Source organism: Chenopodium album, chromosome 19 (assembly GCF_948465745.1).
Source record: "Chenopodium album chromosome 19, dcCheAlbu1.1, whole genome shotgun sequence".
In the NCBI taxonomy this organism is placed as follows: domain Eukaryota; kingdom Viridiplantae; phylum Streptophyta; class Magnoliopsida; order Caryophyllales; family Amaranthaceae; genus Chenopodium; species Chenopodium album.
In genome coordinates, this window is record NC_137852.1 from 800301 (window position 1) to 828235 (window position 27935).

Here is a 27935-nt window from a genome sequence, read left to right on the forward strand (position 1 = left end):
GCAATCAAGGGGCAAGCTTTTGCAGATTTTTTGGCTGAAATGACCCGGCCTGATCTTCAGCCGGCCGGGGACCAAGTCTGGAAAGTGTTTGTGGATGGTAGTGCAACAGCGACCGGATGTGGTGCTGGTATTATATGTGAATCTCCTGAGGGAGACAAGTATGAGTACGCACTGAGATTTCAGTTCCAAGCGTCAAACAATGAAGCTGAGTACGAAGCATTGTTGGCCGGCCTAAGGATGTGTAAAGCGGCCGGGGCAACCAAAGTTGAAGTATGCTCGGACTCCCGGCTAATAGTTCACCAAGTAAATGGTGGCTTCGAAGCTAGGGAGTCAGCCATGATGAAGTACATGCAGCTAGTAAAGGATGAGGCCGAGGGCCTAGAACATTTCTCTCTCAAACAAGTTCCTCGTTCGGAAAATCATCAGGCGGACGCGCTCTCCAAATTGGCTTCCTCGGCATCTTGTGATACTCCAAGATCACTGTTCTGGGATGTAAAGGAGAAAAGGAGTATTGATGTCGAGCCCGTTCAGATAATAGATAGAAGTTCAACCTGGATGGACGGAATTATTTCCTACTTAAGGGATGGAATACTTCCGGACGATCCAATAGAGAGTTGGCTAATGAAGAGGAGAGCGGCCTGGTTTGAGATGAAGGATGGAGAGCTATTCAAAAGAGCCTTTGTGAAGCCTTACCTTAAGTGTATAACTCCTGAAAGAGGGCATGAAGTGTTGGACGACCTTCATCAGGGACATTGTGGCTCACATATTGGAGGACGAGCCTTAGTTGAAAAGGCGACACATTTGGGTTATTACTGGCCGAGCTTGAATTCGGACGCCATGAAAATGGTGAAAAAATGTGACAAGTGCCAGAGATTTTCAACCCTTATTCATCGTCCAGCAAATAGTCTATCAGCCATCAGTAGTCCGCTTCCTTTTGCTAAATGGGGCATGGACATTTTGGGCCGTATACTCCTGCATCCGGCCAAAGACGATATGTACTAGTGGCAGTAGACTATTTCACTAAATGGGTTGAAACTGAGGCCGTCCGGGGCATTAAATGGACGGATGTGTCAGCCTTCATTTGGAAGAGCATAATCACTCGGTATGGAGTACCTCAGTCAATGGTGTTCAACAATGGACCTCAGTTTGAGACGTGCCAACTCAAGGAATGGTTGGGAGACCAGGGCATAACTCATTGTTTTGCCTCAGTCGGCCGACCACAAGCCAATGGTCAAGTTGAGGCCTATAACAAGTTGATTTCAAATGGGATCAAGCGCAAGCTTGAAATGACAGGTGGCCTATGGGCAAACGAGTTGGTCAATGTGCTATGGTCCATACGGACAACAGCGAAGAGTTCTACAGGGGAGACTCCATTCTTTTTGGTTTATGGAGCTGAGGTTGTACTCCCAATTGAAATGTACGAGCCCACTTTGCGGGTAATGCTTTATGATGAATCGGCCAATTGGGAGGCCATGAAGACCGCCCTAGATTTTCTTCCAGAAGCTAGGGGCAATGCGGCGCTTAGGCATGAAATTTATCGCTTAAGGATGACAAGGGCATATAACCGCCGTGTGTCTAAGCGGCCGCTCAAAATGGGGGATCTAGTGTTGAGAAAAATGGAAGTTGTTGGCCGTGCCAATGAGGACGGCAAGTTGACCCCAAACTAGGAGGGGCCGTACCGAATCAGGGAAGAAGTTCGAGACGGCACATATCGCCTTGAGGCAATTGATGGCCGTCAGATCCCACGGACATGGAACACTGACAATCTGAAGAAATATCATGTTTAAGTTTTTATTTCTTTAAGTACTTAGCCAAAAAGCTGTGTATACATCTAGGTCTATTGACCGAGCCTTGTAATTAAAGCCATACGGCCACAACAATGTACTTTTGACAAAATTAATGAAAAGTTAGGCATTGTTGAACTATTTGTTGTTTTACTTGTATTTATTTGCATATTATTATTTGTGATTAAAGGCCGAATGAAATGAATTACTAAGTTGCTTCCAATATAGCAACACGGCTCATCAGTCTTACTAAATGGCCGAAGTGAAAAGGAAGCAAGGTTGCTCCCAATATAGCAATTCGGCCACAAAAAAAAAAAAAAAAAAAAAAAAAAAAAAAAAAAAAAAAAAAAAAACCTGATTTAATTTAGAGAACAATGTGTCCGCCCAATTCTAGGCGGACGATTGAGGCAAGGTATTCCGAACTTGTGTAGAAAACAAGTGTCCTTTACAAATAGGGCAAGGGCATACCTAGGCATTTAGCCCGGCCGAGCAAGGAATCTTTTTACTTGGTTTTAATAACGTTTTACTACATTTGTCATGTTTATGTGTGAAATGTCGTTATTGCTCAATTTTGGCTTTTCTTGCATATTTTGGTGGCTTATGGCATTAGATTAAACTTTATTGGTTTACTCTTATGTTTAGGAACACTTGGATAAGTTCATTGCTCAAGATTGAAGAAATATAAAACATAAAAGAACAAGTAATGAAGAAATGTGCACTTGATTTGCAAAGATCATACTTCAAACGCCTATATCTTTTGATCTACAAAACATTTTGGGGAGATTCCAATTGGAGATGAAAGCTTATCTTGAGAGCTTTCCAACGACAGGTCATATGCTCAATTCCGATGTAAAACGTGGGAAAATATTCTCATTTGAAGCTGAGCAGTTTGCCCTGTCCGCAGCCAGGAGCGCCCGCTCCTCAAGGCCGCACGCCCGCTCCTCACAGGGTGTGAAATTTTGAAGTTTGGCAGAAGGTTTGGCAGAAATTTTTTGGAGCGCCCGCTCCTGAGGGGGTGCACGCCCGCTCCTCTACGCGCTGCTCGACTTTTTGCGGAGCTTTCTAGGCAATTTAGTAAGGGCTATAAATAGATTTTTTGCTCATTTGAGAGGGGGGAATTCATATTTTCAGTAGTTTTAGGTTAGTTTTAGGTTTTTGGAGAGAGAAACTCTCAAATTTTGGAGAGAGAAAGTGAGAGAAACAATGGTTTTTATGGATTTTGGATAATCAAAGGAGGAATTTGATGATTTGAAGATCTCCATTTTATATCAATGAGCATTTCTTACTCTCTTCTCTCTTTATGCTTTATTAATTGCTTTGTTAATCATGTTTAAGTAGATTTCATTCTACTAGGAGTTGAGTGAAGCTTTGGTATGGTTAATTGAGTTACTTGAGATAAATTTGATGATAATTGTGTGATTAAATTGATTGTATTGATGATGGCATGTTGTTTGTTTTAGATTGGATTGATCTCCCAAGATAGCAAACTTAATTTCATGTTAGTTCTAGTTTGACAAGGGATTGTGAATTAGAATTTATATATTTGATTGCATTTTGGGTAAATTTCTTCTATGCACCTAGTCAATGAGGGATCTAGGCTAGGAATTTGAGAGATTACTCTTGAGTGTAATTAATTCTCATTTTAATTCTTTCTTTGCATGATTGATTATCAAATCGATTCCCATTAACTTGTTAATTATTCAAAGTGGAACTTTGCCCCTAGTAGACTTTATAATATCTTGATCTTTATATGTGTGTTAGTATAGTTGTAGTGTCCACTATCCATAAACCGACTTCGGCGTAGCTTAAGCATTAGATCGAGAACAATCCAACATTACCGTCCCTTGTGGTTCGACTCCGAACTTACCACTAGACTTGTTTAGGGGTTAGTTTAGGATTATAATAAATTTTGTTTGGCCGTGAGGAGGTTAGTCAACGACCTAATTTCCCCGCGCTCAAAATGGCGCCGTTGCCGGGGAACGGTGTCAATGCTCGATTGTTTTTGATTGCTTGAGTCTAGGTCTTTGTGTATACTTTTCTTTTTATTTTATTATTTATTTATTTTTGCTTGTTTTTGTAAAACACAAATGGCAAGTAACTCGTTTCCTCAATATGACAATGAGCCTTTTTGTGAATATTTCAATAGACTTGAGGGATATTTGGACTTTAATTGTTGTAGTCTTTGGGAGGCTTGTGAGATTTGTTATTTTGGTTTGAATGAACAAACTAGGGATAAAATTGAATGCATGCATAATGGTGAATTTAGAGCATTATCAATTGATGATGCTTGGGATTTTTATGTTTGGTTTTCTTGGGATGTCAATAATAAGGGTAATTATGATTCTATATTATTGATATGCAATGTGTTGATACTTCCAATATTAGCATGAATTCCCATGATTTGTTACATGATCCCTTAAGTGAACCTAGAACACATGATTTCAACTCTATTTCCTCTTTTGTTCATGATGATGAGGTACATGCTCAAGTAAATGCTAATGGTGTGTTTCAATATTCTTCATTATTTACCATGCCTTCTTGTGATGCGCTTCGTTTCCTTAATGATGAATCTCATGTGTTTGATTGTGCCCCCACTCCTCAATGTGATGTATATGCTCATGATCTTAATGTTGATTTTTCCAATCTTGGTTGTAATTCTTCTTCTCTTGTTGAGCCTCAACCTTCTACACCTTTTGAATCCCTTATTGCTACTTTTGAATCTCAAATTAGGTGCATTGAGCTTGATAATGACCTTGGGCCTAGTAAGGAAATGATTCTTAATTCTATGAGAGGTCAATTAGAGATAATGAAAAAGAATGAGGAGCGTCTTGAGGAGGGAAGGAGAAGAAAAGAAGAGTTAGAAAGCCAATTGTCACCCTTGATGCTTGTTTGTGAAAAATCCCAATTTAATGTGTGTGTTGAGGATGATGATGATGATGATGATTTTGAGCAACCAAGAGAGTGTGAGGATCCCATTGGTGAGCATATGAGTGATGGTGAAGGAGTTGAGAATGAAGAGAGTGTTGATTTTGAAAATCTTAACCCTCTTTCCCATCTTGATGAGTCTCAAGTGCATGATTGTGATCCTTTTATCCATGAGTATTTGGATTCATTTGAGGTTATGTCTAATGTGTTTATTGAGTGTCAAATGAAAACCCATAGCCTTTTGAGTGAGTTCATTAAGAATGCTTCATGGGAGAGAGATAATTTTGAAATGAATTTGCATCCATTCATGCATGGCTTTGAGATTTTAGGCTTTAAGGAAGTTGAGGGAGTTGTTGTTCATGATTGTAGTGAAGGGGATTATGTAGTTCCTCTTGGAAGTTGGATGTTTGAGGAAGATCATGATCATGAGTGTTCTTCTTTTGAGGATTCTATGATTGATTTTCATGCTCAAATTGGTGATTTGAGGAATGGTGGTGAAGAAGAGACCATTTGTAAGACCATTGCTCCTATCCCCTTCTCTCATGTCCCTTTTTCAAGGAATTTCAACCATATCCCCTACACTCCTATATCCCTTCCTTCCTTTGTTAATGAGCCTATTGGGGACCACCTTGCCTATGAAGATTTTTATGTCCCTCATTCATCTTCTATTGAGGAAAAGGATGATTTTGCCACCCAAAAAGATTTTTGTGAAGAGAGTTTGCCTTTCTATTCTTCTTCTTATTTTCTTAAATTTTCTTTTGATTATTCTTCTTCTTGGCAACTCCCTCTTCACTTTCTTTTGCGTGCCCTAATCTTGGTGCATGCCCTTCTTATATCATTTGCCTACTTGTTATCTTATGAGATGTGTAGTAGTGCATTTGACAAGCTCTTGCGATCGTTGCAATATTATTTACTAGAGCGGTCAAGCTTGGACCTTAAGCAAGCCTTTCTCGGGAAGTAACCCGTGTTTTATTGCTTTTATTTTTTTTTCTTTTTAGAATAGATTTTCTCTCATGGAAATGTTTGTGTGCCTTTATCTAGGTACATAACTTGATATACTTTGGTGCATTGGTTTGGATCAAGGATCAAGGAAGTTTGGCACCACAATTACTAGCATATGGAAAACAAGATTCAATTCTTGAGAAAAGGGGCTTTGAAAAGTTTAATTGGGTCATTTGCAGGTATATACACCCACCTAAAATCCGGTAATATCTTTCCTTGCTCTTTCTCCATTGGTTGATACCTAAAGTGGCTTTGAAACAGGACATATGTTGCGTTGTTGGATTGATCTCCTTGTTTTCCCCCTCCCATGGATTATTTGATTTATGATTGAGTGTAGTGTTTCATTCAAGCTTCGGGGAGGGTATTCCATCATGTTTGGTGGGATGTTGATTCATATATGCCATGCACATTTGTATACGTATTTTCATGTTCTTTATCTTGAAAATCACAAAAAGATTTTTGTTTCTATCAAGGCAAATCTGCAATGTGTTTTCTTTTGTTCTTGCTTTGGACATAATACTTATGGACTTGTATTCTTGAATGTCTTTCTTCCTAAATTTTAGAGGTATGCACGGTTTGAGAATGTGTTAGGTTGACTCTAGGATATGGTATGCTAAGGTAGTTGGCTAAGAACTTTGGGACCATGAAGCTCTAGTTCACTTGCTTGTGGTAAGATGGAGTTGCTCTCTATAGTGGATATGAAATTAAGAGTTAGTTATTGCTATCCATAGTGAGGTATAATTGTTCAAGCCTTCATCTTATTTTGTTGAGCGGCATTTTTGGATCCTTGGCTATTGCATTCTCATATCTAGAACTTGACTTTTAGCTCCCAATATCACAACTGAGCCACTTTAGGGGATGACAAAGGCATTTATCTTTTTATAGGATTAATTTTCAATCTTTGGATTTGGTTTGCATTTGCCCCTCTTGCTAGCCCCTTTGACCCATATACATTCTTTTCTCTAGCCATATACAAGCCTTCAAGCCTTGAATTGGTTTCACTTTACTTTCTACCTTTAGTTTTGTGAAGCAATTTTGTTTTGGAGCTTGTTTTATTGTTTATGGTGCAAGTTTAGAATTATAAGTTCGTTTGCAAAGCAAGTATGTGTTGTATATAATTTTGTGCATAAAACCAAATGCATTTTGAGAAAAAGCCGTCCAAAGTTAAAAGAGGCAAGGACATATATAAAAAAAAAAACAAAAGCTTGGAAAAAGGAAATATTGAAAAAAAAGTAAAGAAGAATGTAGAGCACAAAAAAAAAAGGTTTTGTTATTGTTGTTTTCCCTGTTTTGTTATTTTGTGTTAAATAAGCTTGGGGGAAAGTTATTTAATAAGCATACTTGGCACTTTTGTTTTGGAATCGTTTGGATCTTGTGGAAGAAGTTCCACCCGTGCTTCACATAGGTTTACCACCAATTTCAAGAGTTCTCCACACCTTTACTCTCCTAGCTTATATGTTAATACCTTGAAAGTCCTTTTGATCCTAGAGGGTTAAGTCATTCAATGATGGCGGGAAATAGGAATCAAGCCTATAGAGCGAGTTTGCATAGCCAAGATGTAGGGTAACCTTCTCAATGTTTTTAATTTCTTATTTATTTTCCGGTTCCTTCGTGGAATCATGAGAAGCTAACTTGAAAGTGGATTTGAAACTAGTAGAGAGAACGTGGTTTGATTGGTTGAAACAAAAGGTGGAATGTGTTTCCTTTAGTTCTCTATGTTTAGCATATGTTATGTTTCAATCAACCTTGGACATCTTAGAACGTGCATACCTTTATTATTTTAGAAAGATTGACATTCATTAGTGTTTGTTCCATCATAAAAGTCCACTCTAGAACTCTTATAACTTTTCTCTTACTTCGATTTATTTTATTTTATTTATTTATTGCTTTGCCTTGATTTTTGTCAAGAGTTATGGGTTAAACTCTTAGGACACCCTTACGAGAGCTTACTCGTCCTCTAGAGCAATCTAAGGGGTTTAAAGTGCTTGATGCATACGCTAAATGTATTTGTGATTCCTACGAAAGTGAGTTAGTGTATATTCTTTCCCTTCTAGTTTTCTTTGTTTGTATAAAATGCATCACATTTCCTTGTGTTTCTTTTGTTTTGCTCGAGGGCGAGCAAAAGTTAAGCTTGGGGGAATTTGATAAGTGTCATTTATGTCGCTATTTTTAGGAGTTTTCTTGTTAGTTTTTCATAGTTTTTCTATCTTTTTACTTGGTTTTAATAACGTTTTACTACATTTGTCATGTTTATGTGTGAAATGTCGTTATTGCTCAATTTTGGCTTTTCTTGCATATTTTGGTGGCTTATGACATTAGATTAAACTTTATTGGTTTACTCTTATGTTTAGGAACACTTGGATAAGTTCATTGCTCAAGATTGAAGAAATATAAAACATAAAAGAACAAGTAATGAAGAAATGTGCACTTGATTTGCAAAGATCATACTTCAAACGCCTATATCTTTTGATCTACAAAACATTTTGGGGAGATTCCAATTGGAGATGAAAGCTTATCTTGAGAGTTTTCCAACGACAGGTCATATGCTCAATTCCGATGTAAAACGTGGGAAAATATTCTCATTTGAAGCTGAGCAGTTTGCCCTGTCCGCAGCCAGGAGCGCCCGCTCCTCAAGGCCGCACGCCCGCTCCTCACAGGGTGTGAAATTTTGAAGTTTGGCAGAAGGTTTGGCAGAAATTTTTTGGAGCGCCCGCTCCTGAGGGGGTGCACGCCCGCTCCTCTACGCGCTGCTCGACTTTTTGCGGAGCTTTCTAGGCAATTTAGTAAGGGCTATAAATAGATTTTTTGCTCATTTGAGAGGGGGGAATTCATATTTTCAGTAGTTTTAGGTTAGTTTTAGGTTTTTGGAGAGAGAAACTCTCAAATTTTGGAGAGAGAAAGTGAGAGAAACAATGGTTTTTATGGATTTTGGATAATCAAAGGAGGAATTTGATGATTTGAAGATCTCCATTTTATATCAATGAGCATTTCTTACTCTCTTCTCTCTTTATGCTTTATTAATTGCTTTGTTAATCATGTTTAAGTAGATTTCATTCTACTAGGAGTTGAGTGAAGCTTTGGTATGGTTAATTGAGTTACTTGAGATAAATTTGATGATAATTGTGTGATTAAATTGATTGTATTGATGATGGCATGTTGTTTGTTTTAGATTGGATTGATCTCCCAAGATAGCAAACTTAATTTCATGTTAGTTCTAGTTTGACAAGGGATTGTGAATTAGAATTTATATATTTGATTGCATTTTGGGTAAATTTCTTCTATGCACCTAGTCAATGAGGGATCTAGGCTAGGAATTTGAGAGATTACTCTTGAGTGTAATTAATTCTCATTTTAATTCTTTCTTTGCATGATTGATTATCAAATCGATTCCCATTAACTTGTTAATTATTCAAAGTGGAACTTTGCCCCTAGTAGACTTTATAATATCTTGATCTTTATATGTGTGTTAGTATAGTTGTAGTATCCACTATCCATAAACCGACTTCGGCGTAGCTTAAGCATTAGATCGAGAACAATCCAACATTACCGTCCCTTGTGGTTCGACTCCGAACTTACCACTAGACTTGTTTAGGGGTTAGTTTAGGATTATAATAAATTTTGTTTGGCCGTGAGGAGGTTAGTCAACGACCTAATTTCCACGCGCTCACCGACATGTCATCAATCCACTAATGGGATTAGAAATTATAAGACCGAGTTAGAAAAATAAAATAAAATTAAAAAAGAAATAGATTCAATATGGGTAGATCATTTTGAAACGTCCAAAATAGTATATGGAACTAATATTATGAAACGGAGGGAGTATAATTATTATTACAGTATAAGCTTTAATCTGATGTTACTATGTTAATTGTCACATAGAAATGGGTATATTATTTCACCTATTCTAATTAAATTTCAGTGTTTCTCTTCATACTTAGCTTGTGTCCTTGTAAATTGAATGAAATTTTTTGCCTTCTAAGCATAATTGAATGAAAAATCATATGAATGGCATCAAAGGGCTTAGATGGGCTATTAATCACAAAATCTGGCCTTACTTGTAAGACCCTTGGCCTTTTATAACATCAAGTACTTCTTCGTCGAAATCCCTTCTATAATCTTCTTGATCTCTAGGACTCAACCGTGTAGATTGACTCAACTAGCTTTGGGCTAGCCACCTCCTATCAACAAGGGCAAAGACAAAAATACTTATTTTGTCTCATTTAGACGGTATAGTTTTGGAGAAATACAAGTTTATAACCGTGCTAAACGAATCAAGTTTAGCACATGACAATTTTGTAATTAAATGAGCTTGGAATTCGTGTACATGCATTAAATAAATACTTTCCCTTACTGCAGCACCCGATAAATGACATGTCCTAATACAAACAAGCTAACAACAAGTTTGTTTGAAACGTTAGGAGTGAACACGGTAAAAGCTCACTGCTAACCACGGTAATTACACTTGAGTTAAGCTTTTACCACTCCTTGAATTGAATGTCATGGAAAGAGAAAAAGTCATTTCTCATCAGCAGTACATAGAGAGAGAATCAGAAAAGGCCATGAGCCAAACACTGAACAAATAAGCAAACGAAAATGGTGAATATCAATAGGAGGGGGGAAATCAAACAAGCAAACGAGAACGCTTTCCCTTTAGGATTAAACATATCCTTAATTTCTATATTTTTTATTAGGGTTTTCGTTAGATTTGGCGGCGAAGCCGCCGAAAATGGTGTTGAGGTTTGGTGTCCGCCATTAATGGAGCTCGAAGAAGAGGATGATAGTCAAATTAAATCGCAAAAATGTTCCAATTGAACGCCTACCTTATGAACACCGGAGAATTGAACCCAGAAGAAAATCGATCTGAGTTCAAGATCGACGAAATGGCATCACCCAAGCATTCAAGTTCTGACTCGATGGAAAAACAAAAAAAGAATGGGGAGTGAAGAACAACCAGTCAAGTTGAAGAAGAAGCACTAGACAACTTTGGGTAGGAGTGACAGCAACTAACCAGGGTTAAGGAATAGAAGAAAACGGAAACTTAACAGCAGTTATCTCTCAAATTGGGAATGGACATTTTCACCCTTACTTTTTAAGGCGAAAAGACGAAAATGACCTGTGCTAAATAAGCCAGGTTTAGCACAGTTATTAACCTGGGCTGGCTCATAGTTTTGACCCTTATATGGAGAAGGTAGCTAAAGACTTGGATACTAGTATATATTTTGTCATTGTGTTTGCAATGGTTGAAGAGATTTGGGTAGATTTATCTTTCCAATGGTTTAAAAAGGGGTTTTCGGGGTTTTGAATGAAATTTGGATGATTTGAGGGTGTTAGACTGTTAGTGTAATAATGTCACACTTGACGATTGAGGAATTTGGCAATGTGGATGATTCAAGGGTGTTAGTTGACACTTGACAGTTGAGGAATTTGGATGTGAACATGTTACAGCTTCACATCCTATAATAATAATTTAGTAGCACAAATATCGAATAAAACAGACTTTTATTAATTTACTAGCTTTACTAGCTTAAGGCCTATGCCATGCACGTTAATTCTAATTTTTTAAAGAAAATTAATTATATCCAACAAATAAAATTTGATTAAGCATACAAATCAAATATTAGTGCATTTCTGGTGTGGTTAGCCACACGTGTAGCAAGGTGCCACATTAGTAACCCCTGAAGGCCTGAAGTAACCCCTCTAGTAATCCTCGAATTAAAGTAATCCCTGTCTGGTAACCCCTGAAGTAACCCCTCTAGTAACCCTCGAAGTAACTCCTGTCTAGTAACCCTTGAAGTAACCCATCTAGTAACCCTTGAAGTAACCCCATTCTAGTAACCCCTCTAGTAACCCCTAAAGTATCCCCTGTCCGACCTAGTAACCCTTGACCGAATCTAGTAACCCCTGGCCGAATCTAGTAACCCCTGACCTAACCATACTTGGTGGCTAACATATTTGTATAAGGAGACTGAGCATGGACATGAGTACTAACAAGAGGAACAACACCCAACCAGGTTCATCAAGTAATGTGTTGGAAAGGAATAGTTCTGATTTTGTATGCAGACGGAACATTTGCATACTGTGATCATATAGATTCGACTCTAACTGGTTGTGGTATTGTTGTCGAGGCTAAGAGTTATTCTAGCTTGGTTCCTATCAGATTTGTTCGTATAAGTCAAGCCGGATTAAACTTTTATAGATAAAAATTCCTTAGATGTTAGTACCAAAATGACATAACTATATATTCAAACTTCATAACTTATGATGATATGTAAATGTAATTACGTGTTAAGTGACTTACGTCTATGTACAAAACATGGGTGGATCAACACAATGGATAGAATTTTACATCACAGCATGACCTAGCTTAACATTAAGCCTTCTAAGCCAAATTGAATGAAGAATCATATGAATAGCATCAAAAGGCTTAGCTGGCCTATTTATTACAAAATGTGTAACACTCTCTTGTGTAACATCAAATACTTCTTCGTCGAAATCCCTTCTAGAATCTTCTTGATCTCCGGGATCTTTGCCACCGGAATATGAATCGAAAACTTACTCCAATCCAACACATCACTAAATGGCAGCGTATAGTTGTCTGACACGATGACCGGTACACAACCCGTGTAGATTGACTCAACTAGCCTTGGGCTAGCCACCTCCCACCCTCTAGGGCAAAGACAGTACTTACTTTGTCCCATCAAAACGGTATACTTTTGACCCTTAGGGAGGTACCCTAAGACTTGGATAGAGTTGTCCTTGTCCTTCCAATGGTCAAATAGACTCTTACGAACATTACCGTGAGGACCGCCTGCAAAGAAGGCTAGGACTCGACGTTTACGAGGCGTTAGGTTGATCATAGGAGGACCAAGAGTACCCCAAGGGATGAGGATTTCAGGGAGTGAGACATCACGTGAAGGGCGGAAGCCTTCTGAGACGTTGGCATTGCATAGGACTCGTGTGAAGTGCTTGAAGAGATTTGGATGTGCTGCTGAAACATCTGGTGCCTGAAACAAAAAATTCCAAACACAAAAAAAACATTATCATTAAGTTCCAAACAAATTATTTACGCTTCTGTCTATAAATGTTATTTCTACTTTGCCGGTAACATTTTTACAAGTATAGTCAATGGGAATAACATAATATGTCAAAAAAAAATTAGCTTATTGAACTCATTTAAGACGTGTATCATAATTAGTGATGGAAATACTTTCTAGGCACATTAGGTCTAATGATTCACTACTTTTAATAGAAATAGAAAAAATTATGGACAAGCATACCCTGCAATTCTTGTAAAGTTGCCAATTTAAGGGGATAAATAAACCATACCCAATCATGACAAGATATGAGGAAATGATCGGCACCATTGCTTCTATTCCAATAAGGATAACGCTCCGATACAACTCGAATGTAGTCTGCCACGACATTTTGCATTCGTTCCCTAGAGTAGCTCGTATATGGCCTATACACGTATCGAATGATGGATGTGATGCTCACTGGAACAAAAAAAGCTAGGGCTTCATTAGGATTGTGAGTTATAAAACGGCTTTTATCATCGGCTGAATTTAGCTCTTCGATCATTTGTCCTTCAATGGAGTATATGTTATTCATAGGACCGCGGTGAAACAGAGGTGGTTCACCTTCCTTGTACGTGAAAATTTTAAATCTTTTCTCCATTTCTTTGTGGCTCCTGAATTTCATGTTCATGCGACATGTATAATAAGTTAGGCACATATAGACTATAGTGGTGATAGTGATTATGACTTGAGGGAAAGAACCAATACATACACGTTCATCACATTTTTGTTAGTATCCCATCTTGCGACATTATGGGCAACCGTGTTACAAGTCCTCTATAATGTTCTTTTCACTTTTTTGCTTCAATTAAAATTATTTTTATTGTTTTGTTATTATATTGTTTTTCTTTTTTTAAATTACTGATCAACTGATTAAAAATAATTTTTTAAAAAAAACATTTTTCATAAAAAAAAAAATTTGTTCCTAAAGGCTTATTTTTCGTGGCCAAATTTTACTTGACCACTTTGCCCATCTAAATTACCAAAATTACTTCTTAAAAAAAATTATTTAAAAATAAACTATCACTCCACAATTCTATGTTAATTATAAAAATAAAAATAACTGCTCATCTATAATATAATAGATGAGTAAATTCACCATAGCCCTCCAAATTCCCAAAACTCAAGTTCCATGCATTTGAGTTTTTTTGTTTTTTAATTATATTTTTTTTTACAAACCAATAAGTCAATAACTACCCAAGTACACATCCCACATTCCCACTATATTTTTTTTTAATTAAAAAAAAAAAAACATCAATAAGGACATTAACTACCCATTCCACCCTTTTTTTTTTTTTTTTTTTTTTTGGGGTATTTGTATGATCAATTGATTTAGTCTACGACATGTATAATAAATCGTTAGGCACATATAGAGGTGATAGTGATTATGACTTTCTAGCCTTTTTTTTTTTTGGACACAGACTTTCTAGCTAACTACAAGAGTTTTGTTAAAAAAAAAAATCACGAGTCAAATAGAGAATAGATAGGTCAATTTGATAAGTTGTGAAAATGAAATATGATTTTATTTAACTAAATTTTACATAATGTAATATGCACATAAGATATTAAACAACAAATTTATATAATATTAAGCAGGCTCATCATTTCCTCATTTTTAATTGAATCACAGATCGGTTTAAATTGACTGTAAAAGTAATTAAAAGTATGAAAAATGTTATTACAAATTAATTTAAATGTAACTCTATCATACAACTCGTATATTTAAAATCCTAATAAGAGTCAAGACAACCAACTCCAAACTTGAATCATTAATCATTATCACTGATCATAATAATCAACCCTTACTTGTAATTGATGCAAAGTCATGTATTATGGCTTTAGTGGGGGGGATCGTGGGATAGTGGTAGTTACTTAGATTGGAAAATAAGTGAAAAAATTGAAATGGATGCCTATTATAAAAGCGTAAGTATGGTAACTAACACTACTTTGGCATCTACATTTACTGTATATAGCAACGAAAGTATAGAATTGTTGACCTAGCTTGTTTATTAGGGTACTCGACTGCCCATAATATGTGCCCCCATACTTCCTAGGCATCCTAGCTAGGATATTAATTACATCAAATTAAAATTTTATACATGAAAATAGGCTAGAAAAATTTTTTAGGATAAATTTTAACATGTAGCTTAGTAGGCCTAGTAGAGACGTTCGGGAAGGATTCAAATTTAGTAACCGAGTTTGTAAATAGTGTAATTAAAATAATACTCTATATGTCACACTTTCTTCGACCTATCAATTTTGATAATACTTTTCTATTATTATTTTACGTAATATGGAATTTTTTTTTCAGAGGGGAGTGGAAAAAAGGTATGGGAGACATCTTTTGTGGAAGTTTTGGAGGTGAGATTGATACACTCTCCTTCATTATCAAGTTTTATGTTTTTAACTAAGTAGAGTATCTCTCGTAGTAGTATGTAGATCATTTAATAAATATACATCCATATTTACTTAGTTCTATTAAAGATAACAATTGACACTATATCTTAGCTTAATTCAAAAAGTGTTAGCTAACTAGTAACTAGCATGTTAATTAGGTGAGAAACACACGTTAAGTGTTTCAAGTTTTATACCCTTCATTCTTCAACACCCCCCTCCAAAACAAGAAGAATGATATTATTCCTATAAAAATAACAATTGACACTATATCTTAGCTTGCTATTTTAATGGATTCCTAAAGAATCGTATGAAAATTAGGTTGATTTTAAATCATAAAACAAATAATTAGAATGGGTAAACGGATGAAATTAGCTAAAACAATCTAAAAATCTTTGTTCAACAATATATTCAGTGATTCATCACTAGGAGTTGACTTAGTACTATGCTTTAGTTTCTACGGAGTACTAAACTCTAATTTATTCCAAATCACACATTATTATTATTTTATTGATAATCAAACTATTTAATAAATATAATCATCTCATAACTAATTTAATGAAGAATTAATTACCTCTCCACTTACACTACTAATTTTCCAAATTAATAATCAGTAAGAATTTAAACGAATATAATTTAATTCTCATAATTGTGATCATGATATTTTTGAAAGGAGAGATCTTAACTGATAAAGTGCATAAGTGTTCTTGTAAACCACTCCTGTAGGGAGGAAGCTCCCTTCAATGTATGATGTATAGTTTCGAGTTCGAGCCGCCTGTCGAATTGCTGCCCTTGCCCTTACTAATCCTTCTTCAATATTTTCCAACTCATTATAATCAACCTTTAAGATATTTATACAAAGCAAAAAAATTAGGTCAAATTGAAAACAATAAATAATAAAAATAATAAAAAATTGTTTGGTGCAAAAAAATATAACATGCTTGCCTTAAGCATATTCAATTCACTTTAACCTATTTTTCATGGATTACTCCCGCGATTTGAAATAAATAGTCACGTTGATGATATAATTCATGATTTTTGTAACGTGATAACTAAAACCTGTGACGAAGAATATATAGAATACCATTCCCGAATCTGTTGAGCTCATGAACAACCCACATGTGATCATTCTTCTTGTCCCACACTAAATACAAAAAGGGAAAGTGTAGTGGTAATGAAATCCCATATTGAAATAATTCAAGAGTTATCACCACACTATAAGGCTAAGGGGCTAGGACTTGCACTCTCCCGTGACGGGTGAGGCCCAGACCCGTATTTAACAGAATCCGAAATAATTAAATAAATAAATAAACTAGAATAAGCAAAGGAATAGAGAAGCTTTAAACTTACCGGAGAAGCATGTGAGAAATTGAGATTGGTAGAAAAAGAGAAGGAGATGATTAAGAAAAAGATGTAAATTATGTACGTGAAAGACAAAGTTGTGGTGCACTTAGCCATATTAATGGCTTAATTATGATAAATTAAGTATGATCATATAAATGAAAAGAGATGAATAATTAGGTTATGAGAGAAAAAAGGAGTGATGAAAAGTAGATGTTTACGTATATACTTATACTTTTTTTTTGATAATCTAATATATATAAATAAAGTAGGCATTTTTGGAGAGCATTGGGAGCGCCACATAAGAAAAGGTATATTTTCGACCAATTAAAAATTAGATTTCTATTTTATTTTAGAATTAAAAAAATCACTCGCCACCTAAACAAAAGTGACGAATGAAATTTTAAATTTTTACCACGTAGGTAAAAACGACGAATAGTAATTTATTAGGATTTTAATTATTTAAAAACACTAAATTTTATCATTTTTATTTGTTACAAAACTAAAAATTATCTTTAGATATTAGGATTTATATTATTTAAAAAACTAAAAATTATATTTTGATATTTAAAAAATAGAAATTATCATTTGATGTTAATGGTTTTATGTAAATATCTGATGATATGATATTTTCATACAAAAATTTTAAAACTTATAATGCAAGAAAACAATTAAGATATCACCAAAAAAATATTTATATACAAAATGTATATGAAAATTCGTGCATCGCACGCCACATAAGCAAAAGTAATATTTCGACCAATGAAAAATAAGATTTATATATTAATTTAGAATTTATATTTTTAGTCACCATTTAAGAAAAAAGTTAACAAATGAAATTTGAGAATTGAAAACAAAAAATAGTAATTTAAGATTTAAATAATGAAAAAAAACAAAGATTATCTATTATATTATCTTTTACATTAGGATTTATATTATTTTAACAAATAATTAGAAATTAAAAAATATATTTTGATTTAATGATTTTATCTAACTATCCGATGAATGAGATAATATTTATTTCAATTTATAAATTCAAGTTCTATATACGTGAAATTTGAATAAGAATAATTTAAAACTTAACAAAATATTTTATCTTAAATTAATGTTAAAATAATAGAATAGAAAATAAAAACAAAAAATATTAAGAAATTACCAAAAAAAAAATAAAAATAAAAAATAAAAAAAATATTCAAAAATGAAATATTTAAAAACCGTGCATCGCACGGGCTTACATCTAGTATGATTATAATTGAGAGGATATTTGGGCTTTTGGAGTGATAGAATATACGAAGTATTACTAGTACTCGTAGGGTTTCTATATGAGCTGTTAGTCCTTGTGATGCGATTGTGTTAGTTACTGTATTATATTTTTTAACCCAGTTACAAAAAATAGTAATTTAAGATTTAAATAATGAAAAAAAACAAAGATTATCTATTATATTATCTTTTACATTAGGATTTATATTATTTTAACAAATAATTAGAAATTAAAAAATATATTTTGATTTAATGATTTTATCTAACTATCCGATGAATGAGATAATATTTATTTCAATTTATAAATTCAAGTTCTATATACGTGAAATTTGAATAAGAATAATTTAAAACTTAACAAAATATTTTATCTTAAATTAATGTTAAAATAATAGAATAGAAAATAAAAACAAAAAATATTAAGAAATTACCCAAAAAAAAAAAAAAAAAAAAAAAAAAAAACTATTCAAAAATGAAATATTTAAAAACCGTGCATCGCACGGGCTTACATCTAGTATGATTATAATTGAGAGGATATTTGGGCTTTTGGAGTGATAGAATATACGAAGTATTACTAGTACTCGTAGGGTTTCTATATGAGCTGTTAGTCCTTGTGATGCGATTGTGTTAGTTACTGTATTATATTTTTTAACCCAGTTTTTTTTTTATAATTATTAAGAGAAATTGATTTTTTTTTTTTTATTTATTTAAGTAGTTATAAACGATAATTATTGCGTAAATAAGAGAACTTTTTCTTTCAAAAAAAAAAAAAAAAGAGAACTTTGACCCAATTATTTATTTATTTTTTAATAAATTTTGAACCCCACCGTACCACTCCCCTTTATTATGTGCTAAACCTAACTGTATTCAATTATTCATCCATCCAAAAAAAAAAAAAAACTCGCCCAATACTCCCTTCAATATTCAACTCTGGTCACAGAAATCAAATAAGGGATAATGAAAATTAAGAGGGAAAACACAAACAATAAGAAGAAATAAAATAGTTTATCATGCAATTATAAGAAAACAGAAGAACTATGCATGTGGTGTAAGTACTGTAGTAGTAGTAACGGCTTAAAAATGACAATTGTAGAACTTTTTTTTTATTTTATTTTTTTTTATGCAAACAATTGTAGAACTTCTTGAAAGTACTTGTATGAAGTTTTTTTTTTTTTTTTTGACAAAGATCAACTCAAAACTAAAAGACTTAAAATAAACAACTAATTAAACGACGTTTCCTAGCTGACGTAGCCAAAAGGTGAGCAGGGAGAACTTCACTTCTTGGAACCTTCCGAACAAAACAAACCTCAAACGAAGGTAGGATATCCCGAAGTTGCTGCTGAATCCAAACAGTGGAAATGTCCTTCCACAGTCCCTGAAGAACGGAAATCGATAAGGAACAGTCGGTGTGAAAAAGGATGCGAGAATATCCGCGTTATTTTCAGGCCAAAAAGACAAGCCTGAAGTTCAGCGTGAAATGCTGAAAGCGCAAAACAAGCACGAGCCGCACCCCCCAAACTGGCGGCTGTATCTCGAGTATAAAAGCACCAACCAACGCCAGCACGACAATCCGTAGGATCCCAAGCACCATCCACTACAAGAGTCACAGTGGGAGAGACATTGGCATTCCCTGCAAGATAGGAGGAATGCTTTGGCGACGCAAAACCAGGAGGAAGAGTGTAGTCTGACGAAGAAAAGTTCCTAGCAGCCTGGCTACGAATTGTCCAATCATGAGCAATTTGAAATACCACAGTCGGTGAACAACTTGCCTGTCTGAATCTGAGCAACTTGTATGAAGTATGAACTATGCGGAATTATGTGTCAGGAATGAAAGACGGAAAATCTTACCAACGTTACTCAAATAACATCCCATACAACCATACTTCGTATAAGGGCATATTTTATACGGAGTACTCTGTATTATACTCCGTTATAATACTTCGTAAAACTAGCTAGAGTTATCGGACATGTATCAAGGCAGTACAATTAACAAATACTCCGTATAAGTGTGGAGTACGGAGTTATTGAGAAACAACACACGAAGAGTGTACTTACAAGGAAACGCCACTATTGTGAAAACTCAGAAGTGACAATTTTGCAATTCTTAACAAGCATTTTTCTATCCTCTTTCTGAGTTCTGCTGCAACTCCATGTTTGGTCCCTGATTATTTTCGTGAAAAACTGAACATAGAACTAATGTAACATACACGTATATAAGAATTAGTCTATATGAGAACATGTTGAAAATTGTATTTCAGCTTGTACAGTACAGCTTACAGAAACTTGCCAGTCTCTTCTTACTGCCCTTATGATAGCTTCCAGCCCTATCTAAACTATAAAGAAAAATAAATTTGATGCAACAAATTGAATAAGATATACAAGTTGAGGAAAACATTCAACCGACTGATTCCCAGCAATATATGCAGCAGAAATATAATCAGCAAAGTATTAATATGGCAACTGAAGAAGATTTGTAACATGTGGTGTCTCAAAATCAGTATTTTTATGTCTTGAAGACTATCTCCTATGCTTTTAAACCACCAAGCTTGATTAGAGCCTCTCTTATGTCGTCGAGGTTACATCCTCCAGTATGGATAATGTTGGGGCTGTCAACAGGCATAACATGCTCCAAAGGATAAGTTCTGATGGCATGAAGTTTATTAGCGCTACTGCAAATGCCTTTGAATACAACTGTCTTATGGACTCCACCCAACAAACCTTCATAATCTGTATCTCCCGATTCACCAACAAAAACCACAAAATTGGACAACTCTGCTCCCCAACGCATATAGAGGTATCTGCTCATATATCATACAGAACTTTTTAGTGAGTGAATGAGAAATTTAAGTTGTTGCAAGTAATGCAGGTGTGATAAAAAAACAAATTTGGACAAAAAAACAAGGCCTAGAAAAATATGTATACAATCTAGGAAAGAATGTACAATTTTTCGAAACTAAAGTCTAACAACTAACAAGTCAAGTCTCTCTTCCAGTAGATCAAGCAAGCAGAGATGAACTCTGTGACTACAAAATGCTTATAATATGCCTATTGCCTTAATCTCCCAATGCATACCTTAGAGCTTGGCATCTGGAGGCGTTAGACTCTGAGTAAAAAAAAGAGAGAGAGATCTTTATCTGCATACCTTAGTGCTTGGGATCTGGAGGCCAATACAGGAATCACATTCAATCTGGTACCATTTTGGCAATATATCGCATGGCATCGAAGAGCCTGGATCCTCATCATTTTCCTAATCTCCTTAGCAGAGGGTGCCTGCAAATTGAGACAGGTCAAAAAAAAAATTTATACAGCTTGAAATAATGTAAAGAACAATGGCCATGTACGCTTGAACAGTGAAATAAGAACTGAAGCAGCCAAACATTTCAGTTCAGTTTCTGATAAGAATTGGAATATATAAAAACTAGCAGAAAACATCAAAATGTAAGAAAGACTTTATAACTGCCTTCTACACGACCAAATCTGCATGAAATTTCACCATGGTCAAAGTAGGAACTACTTAAACAGATGAACAGAAGGCAGGAACTCTGGACTTGAACAATAATTTCATAACAAGAATATCTCAAGTTTCATGTTTGATAGAGGTATATACTGCAGTCCAAGCTCTGTGTAAACATAGCTCCACAGAATATCTAAAAGCATTACTGTTCAAGTGCACTATACAATTTGCCAAAGCAATGCCCCAAAAGACACGTATGTAAAGAAAGAAAAAAGAGTAAAAGCAATGTATATTCTTCATAGTATCAAGTAAAAGCAGTGTATATTCTTTATAGTATGAGTTAGAGAAATTACCAAAGTGAAATCATTCACTTTAAATGTATAGCAATGAGTTGTAGAGCTAAATTCATCCGCAGTCACAATATTTGGAGCATTCTCTCCTTTTTTCTCATTAACTGAAGCAGCCCACTTCACCAAAGTCTTCCACAAACCTTCTCCTCCCCAGCGATAGTCAATATGTGAATAGTAGTCTTGATCTAATACAAACGGAGATTCTGATGAGCTATCCTCAGAACCCATAGATGGATAATAAAGTTCACTGCCACTGTTACAAATGAAGGCATCAAAATCTGTAGGCTTCAAGCCTCCTGAAGCCAAAAGAGAATTAACCTCAGATAAGGTCATAGAAGTTGACAGTGCAATTCCAATAAATCCTGTCACTCTTTGCTCTCCAGCAATAGAAATAATATTCTTTATAATTTGAAGAAGATCTGAAGTCACATCACAATCCAGAGCGATGACGAATAAGCACTTTCTCCTCCTAATAGCTGGAAACTTTAGATTACCAACATCAACCTGTGCTTTATCCATTGACTTTGACAATTTTGAGACTGCATTCTCTATTCTTCTCTTTGCATTTCCTGCAGCTTCTTCAGAATCTAGTGAATCATCAAAACTGTTGCCTCCTTCAGTCCTCTCAGCATCCAGTGAAAGCTTTAAATTCAAAGATATATCATGAATGTCTTTCAGAGAATCACCGGGTGAATCTGTATCTGAATTTTCAGATCCTTCATCGATTCTTCGCCAATTTGGTTGCCTAGGTCTGCAACTGGCTATGCAGGACAAATAATTCTTACAGTGCTCTGGCCATGAAAAGAGGTGAATATTTTTCAACCCATTCTGTCTACACTTCATCCATAGGTGTTTTTCTGCTACAAGCTTCAAGAGAGCATCAGCAATAGATTTCTGATCATGAGGATCAATGAGAAGCCCATTGTCCAGAACCTGAAATCAATCCACAAGTAGTTAGTGAAAAACAGCTATCAACATCCAGTATTCATATATCCACATTAAGCGTTATAAATTAACTGACCCCAATAATGTCAACAGGGCCTCCATTCTTTGTTGCGACAATTGGCAAACCATAGGCAGCAGCCTACACAATGGAAAAAAAAAAAGAAAAGAAAAACTGTCAACTGCTAATAGAATAAAGTTATGGATATAAAACTTCAAAAAATGATTAAAACAGCACCTCAATTAGAGTCAGTCCAAATGGTTTAATAAACGCTGGATTGATGAACACACCCTACAAAACACCAAAAAGTGGGATAAAATCATTATGACTGTAAGAATGTACTGCATGCATCACTTAACTTCAGTTTGCCATGAAAGTAGCCTTGTTAGACATAGAATCTAGACTCAAAATGCTTCAGCATACATAAGGCCCTACCATCCATGTAACCATGACTCAATCCAAATGATACTCCCTTTGTTGAAAATAATCATCAATCATGCTAATTTGGATAGAGAGAACATATTTTGTAATAGTTTATGATTGGACTTTCCAAGATGCATATACCAAGTGATGAGAACAAAAGGGAATGGCTCAATTATATTACATATAAATATATCCTTAAGCATGGGAGATAGGAAGAATGTGACGACTATTTCCTGAAAAAGTAAATACTATGGAAGAAACTTAAGCATAATGCTATGGCCAGATCATTTTCAAAAGGTAAACAATCATTTTGTGCTGTATGATGTTAAAGTTACTGTCTGGAAAAAAGGGACAACTGATGAAAGAAAAATCAAATTAAATATTCATTGAAAGCTTCCTTGTTACTTATAATCAGTTAATCTTCATTGAATTGATGACCCATGGAAGCATGTTTAAAAGGTTAATAACAAGACTAAAACCAACACCAAGCCCATTGGCAACGAATGCCAGCTACTTAAGACTTAAGAGCTAAATAAACAGACATTGTGGTTATGATGTCTTTCACTAAAGCTTAAAATATGGTACATACTCTCTTCACCTGAAAATTCTAGTACCTTTGTTTTGGCAGCCAGACGATATATATCAGGAACAGCAGACTGCTTGTGGTGCTTAGGATATGCCACTTGACCATATAGATCATACTTGTCAATCAATTTGAGTATAGATATCAGGACAGATGCATTTGTAGCAGACATTTCATCGATATCATCACGATTTCCCATAATCAAAGTCTGGAAGAGTAAGAAGAAAAGAGAGAATTACACAACACTCTTTCTGAGATGGACATAATAATCTATTAGCCTACTTAGCCTAATGTAACAAGCAATTCTTTTATAGAACTTATGAAGTCAGATGCCCTATGATACACACAAAGAGACAATAAGATCAGATAGGCATACCAGGTTTGCGAGTTCCCTCAATGGACGGCACTCACCGAAAGCCTTGACTAATGTTGTAAGGTTCTTTTTTGGATCTGGCCTGGCTAGAGCAAGTATCATTGGTTTGCGCCCATTTGTAAAAAAACGCATAATCTGCCAAGAGATAGGGTCAGAAGGATGCAGATTATCCATGTGTCAAAGCCACCCAAACTGCATAGCAGGTTACTAAAACAAAACACTAGCCAACCTAAAAAGAAGAAAAAGCTAAGACAAATCTCTTAGTGAGTTATTACACAGAAACACTCCACTGACCTCAGACCATATGGGTGGATCTGGATTGGCATTGCTATCTTTATGTCCATCAAGGTCAGTTTCCATATCAACGTCATGTGGAGCGATATGGTGAAATTCCATGCCAGGAGGAATTCTCTGGATGATTACAAAACCTCCATTATAATTATGACAAATAAGCACAAAAAAAAGAAGCCACGTAGAGGGTTAAAAAAACAACAGATAACTGCATGTCTATGTAGATAGTCTTATAGATCATTCCAGAAAGAAAGTCATAAAAAGAAAAAGGTAAAGAACACTCACAGCCATACGGGGCATAAATCTGCCATGACAGCTCACACCACGTCTCATCCTAGCTCTTAGTTTGCGTTCTAGAACTAGATCAAATCCATCATAGAGCTGCCACTGCTCTTCAATTTCCTGTCTAGTACTGGTGATAATTATTTCAGAGGCATCAATGCACAACTCCTCAGCCTCTATGCGTCTCATTATTTTGTATGTAGCATTTATTTCTTCCCTAGAATGTCTCCCCTGTTTCAACAGCTGTTCAAGCTTATCTCGTCCAAGAGAATGACCAGTAAAAACCATTGGCACATTTAAAGCACCAGATAGAAGGGCAGCAGAATCTCCAGCATCTGCATAATGCCCATGGATTGAAGCTGGCCAAACAGGCAATCCACCACCAATTTGCTCACCAAGAACCTTGGACATCTGTTTTATGTGACTTAGTGCACCATCCACAAACTCTGGAATGTATGGCCAAAGTAACTCTTTTGCTATATATTTGTCCTTTGGCCCAAATGGTATGCAGATAATATAAGCACCACTACTCTCTCCAAGCTGCTCGATCTGTTGAAATCTCTCTTGGAGACAACATCTCAGTTGGTTCACCATAACTCCAATCTACCCCTGGAGCTGAAACCTGTCTTGTCAGTAGATCAACGCGGTAAACTCCAGGCATTGACCCGAGTGCCCTTGCAAGTTCTACTACATACTTTACCTGAGTAACAATCATGATGACATATCATGTCAGACCACATATAAATCTTCCAGTCAACATTATTATATGCAGACAACAGGTCAAAATGGAAAAAAAAAAAAATGCTATAATAAAACGCAAAAGCTACCTGACCACCTGTATCAGAATCGCGACCAAGTTCCATATTTTCCCCACGTATCAACCCATGAAGGCTGCAACAACATTGATTGTTAAAAACAATTAACTAACAAGAATCACAAGTATTTCAATCTAACTCAGCCCTGAAAGAAATTTGTTCTAGAGAAAATCTATCAAAATAGATATGAATAAAACATAGCTAAACAACCATGTATCTCTATTCTTGCCTTATTAACACAACGTAGAGTTTTTTCTCTTTGAAGGTACTAGCCCAATTGTCCATCATTTCCACCGAACTTATTCTACGCATTCTTCCTTTAGTGCTATCACTAGCAAATGACATATCAGCAACAGTGTCTCCCTTCTCTCCTTCTGACAAGTCTTCAGACATATCAGCAGTAGCTTCCCTGCGACCTTTTTCACGTTCCACGTGGCGTTTAGCCACACGCTGAGCTTCCTCTCCTTCGATCTAAATACAAACTGCATATGAGAAGCAGAAAAATAACGGCAGCAGAAAAAGCCATCTGGAACTGACATCAATTGCACATGTAGCAAAGCAAAATTAATATACATGCCAATGAAATTCATTTGTGAAGAATATTTACCTGCATATCCCTAAAGGCCCTATATTCTAATACTTGGTAACTAACAAAAAAGAGCAAATTAATAGTACCTGTTTCTTTTTGCGTGCCAAGTTCCATATTCTCCAACACAGATTCTCCAACCGTGTATTCCTCTCTTGAGGGCTGCGAGTTGATGCAGCCTATACAAACAGGGAAACACTGAAATCTTCAGAATGCCAAACTAGTAACCACAAACATTCAAATCCAAGATAAAGGAAAATAAAAGTTGATCCTACAATGTACTACCACAACTTCACAAGTCAAAACTAAATGAATCAATACGCATCAACATAATTTTAAGAGGGAGGAGGAGAAGCAAATAATTACATAATAAAACAAAGATTAATTCTATGAAAAAAATCATACTACAAACCAATGTTTAAAAGAAGAAGGGGAAAACAAAATTCTTGATTTCTGACAACCAACAGTAACATAAAGCCAGTGAAAACAGCAGAACATTTCCAAACCTCATCCAAGTATAACCCTGCTCGTTAGTATTCCTGATTTAAGATCAAATCTATGATACAGTTATTATGTTCATGCCTCAATACTTGTTCCATTTTTCAGCTAATGCCATCAGTCATCTCTGTCAATGACCATTCATACTTCTATAATAACTTGCTAATCTATATTGGAAATACTCTGCCTTTTCATTTCTGTGATTACCTTATCTCGTCCCAAAATAGTGATCCACATTCAATTTGGTCTCATTGCCAAGCAAACTAAAATTTTACTCAGAAAAATTTGATTTTACTACGATCTCAGTGTCTCAATTTACTGCACAAAGCAAGTCTAGTCCACACAATTTTGGCAACAGCTTATTCAAATTTTATTTTCCATGCGTAATTGTGTATCAATTACTAATACTACTTCCGTATTTCTATGCTAATTATACTTCAATAACTATAATTACATGTTACATCCATCATTTCAATGCAATTAGCAAGTCTAATCCAAAATGAGCTCCAATTAAGTCCAATCATACTATAATATTACATTAACATTTCACTATCAGCCCAATATTGGGCTCGACTCGTTTACACCCCTACTTGGTTCGACTCGTTTACACATTACACCCCTATCTTGACTTGACTTGTTAACACTCTAATTAACAATCTGTTTCAAGTCCTCCAAGTAAATTTTCATATAAACAAATACTGAATAAAAAAAATAACAACCTTTTTTCACTGAATTCAATAAACTCCAATTCCCATTAAAATAATTTAATCAAAAAGTCAATAAACCACTCAATCATAGCTAATCATACAACAACACGTACATCAAATAAATAAAATACTCCAATAAACTTACAATTAACAAACCAACCACATAACTCCACAATTACGCAATTAGAAAAGAAAAAAAATCAAATAATTTAATATATGAGATTCATCAAACAAAACCAACTAAAATCAAAACTCCAGAAAACAAAAATCAGTAAAAACGACGAGAATTATCAAAAAAAAAAAAAAAAGGAGAGAGAAAGAAACATTACGCGAACCCAAGAGCGATGAAGATCGGTTTCATCAAACCCAGAAATAACTTATTCGACAAAATAACGAGAAGGACTAAAATGCCCCCGTTCACGAAGAAGCAACGAAGATGGTGAAGACGACGACATTTTGCCATTAGAAGCGTCGATACCTTGACCTCCAACATCTAAAATGGCTTCTAGATAACTGTTAATCCAGTCATTTCCCGCCATTTTTTTTCAATTTCAGATCAAAATTCTGTGAAATTGAATTGAATTGAATTTAAGTCTGTAATTTTCTGGAAGAAGAAGAAGAAGGAGGATGAATAAATGGCGTAGGAGAGAGAGAAAGGAGAAAGAGAGGATTGACAGTTATGAGGGCGTAACTACAGGTGGCGAATTGTAGGGTAGGAGAGAGAAAGAGGGAAGATAAAAATTTACAAATATTCGCTTTTTTTTTTGTTTGAGGGGTACAAATATTCGCTTTCTGGAACGGTCTTATACTGATTTTGTTAAATTAAAATAAAGTCATGCGTTTTTAAACAAAAA

At 35.2% G+C, this 27935-nt stretch overlaps 1 protein-coding gene and 1 pseudogene across 2 annotated transcripts; both read right to left on the reverse strand.

Annotated features, from left to right (window-relative positions):
- Window positions 1-12151: 12151 nt before the first annotated feature.
- On the reverse strand, window positions 12152-13385 carry LOC145594976 (putative glycosyltransferase At5g11130). The gene is made up of 2 exons (XM_081651330.1): window positions 13038-13385; window positions 12152-12715 (listed from the first exon to the last, which is right to left on the reverse strand). Exons 1-2 carry the CDS (start codon window positions 13383-13385, stop codon window positions 12152-12154), a joined length of 912 nt encoding a protein of 303 aa, XP_081507456.1.
- Window positions 13386-20004: 6619 nt separating this feature from the next.
- Window positions 20005-27816, reverse strand: LOC145593647 (sucrose-phosphate synthase-like; annotated as a pseudogene). The gene is made up of 13 exons (XR_014102786.1): window positions 27411-27816; window positions 25966-26055; window positions 25520-25761; window positions 25303-25366; window positions 24479-25175; window positions 24197-24313; window positions 23906-24037; window positions 23561-23737; window positions 22761-22814; window positions 22602-22664; window positions 21584-22513; window positions 20919-21046; window positions 20005-20574 (listed from the first exon to the last, which is right to left on the reverse strand). The product of XR_014102786.1 is annotated as a sucrose-phosphate synthase-like (transcript).
- Window positions 27817-27935: the final 119 nt, after the last annotated feature.

Excerpts from the sequence above, each read along its gene's own strand:
- LOC145594976 (XM_081651330.1), bottom strand. The coding sequence starts at position 13,385 with ATGGAGAAAAGATTTAAAATTTTCACGTACAAGGAAGGTGAACCACCT. Across the intron at positions 12,716-13,037 it reads TCATATCTTGTCATGATTGG|GCACCAGATGTTTCAGCAGC; the intron begins GTATGGTTTATT and ends TTTTTGTTTCAG.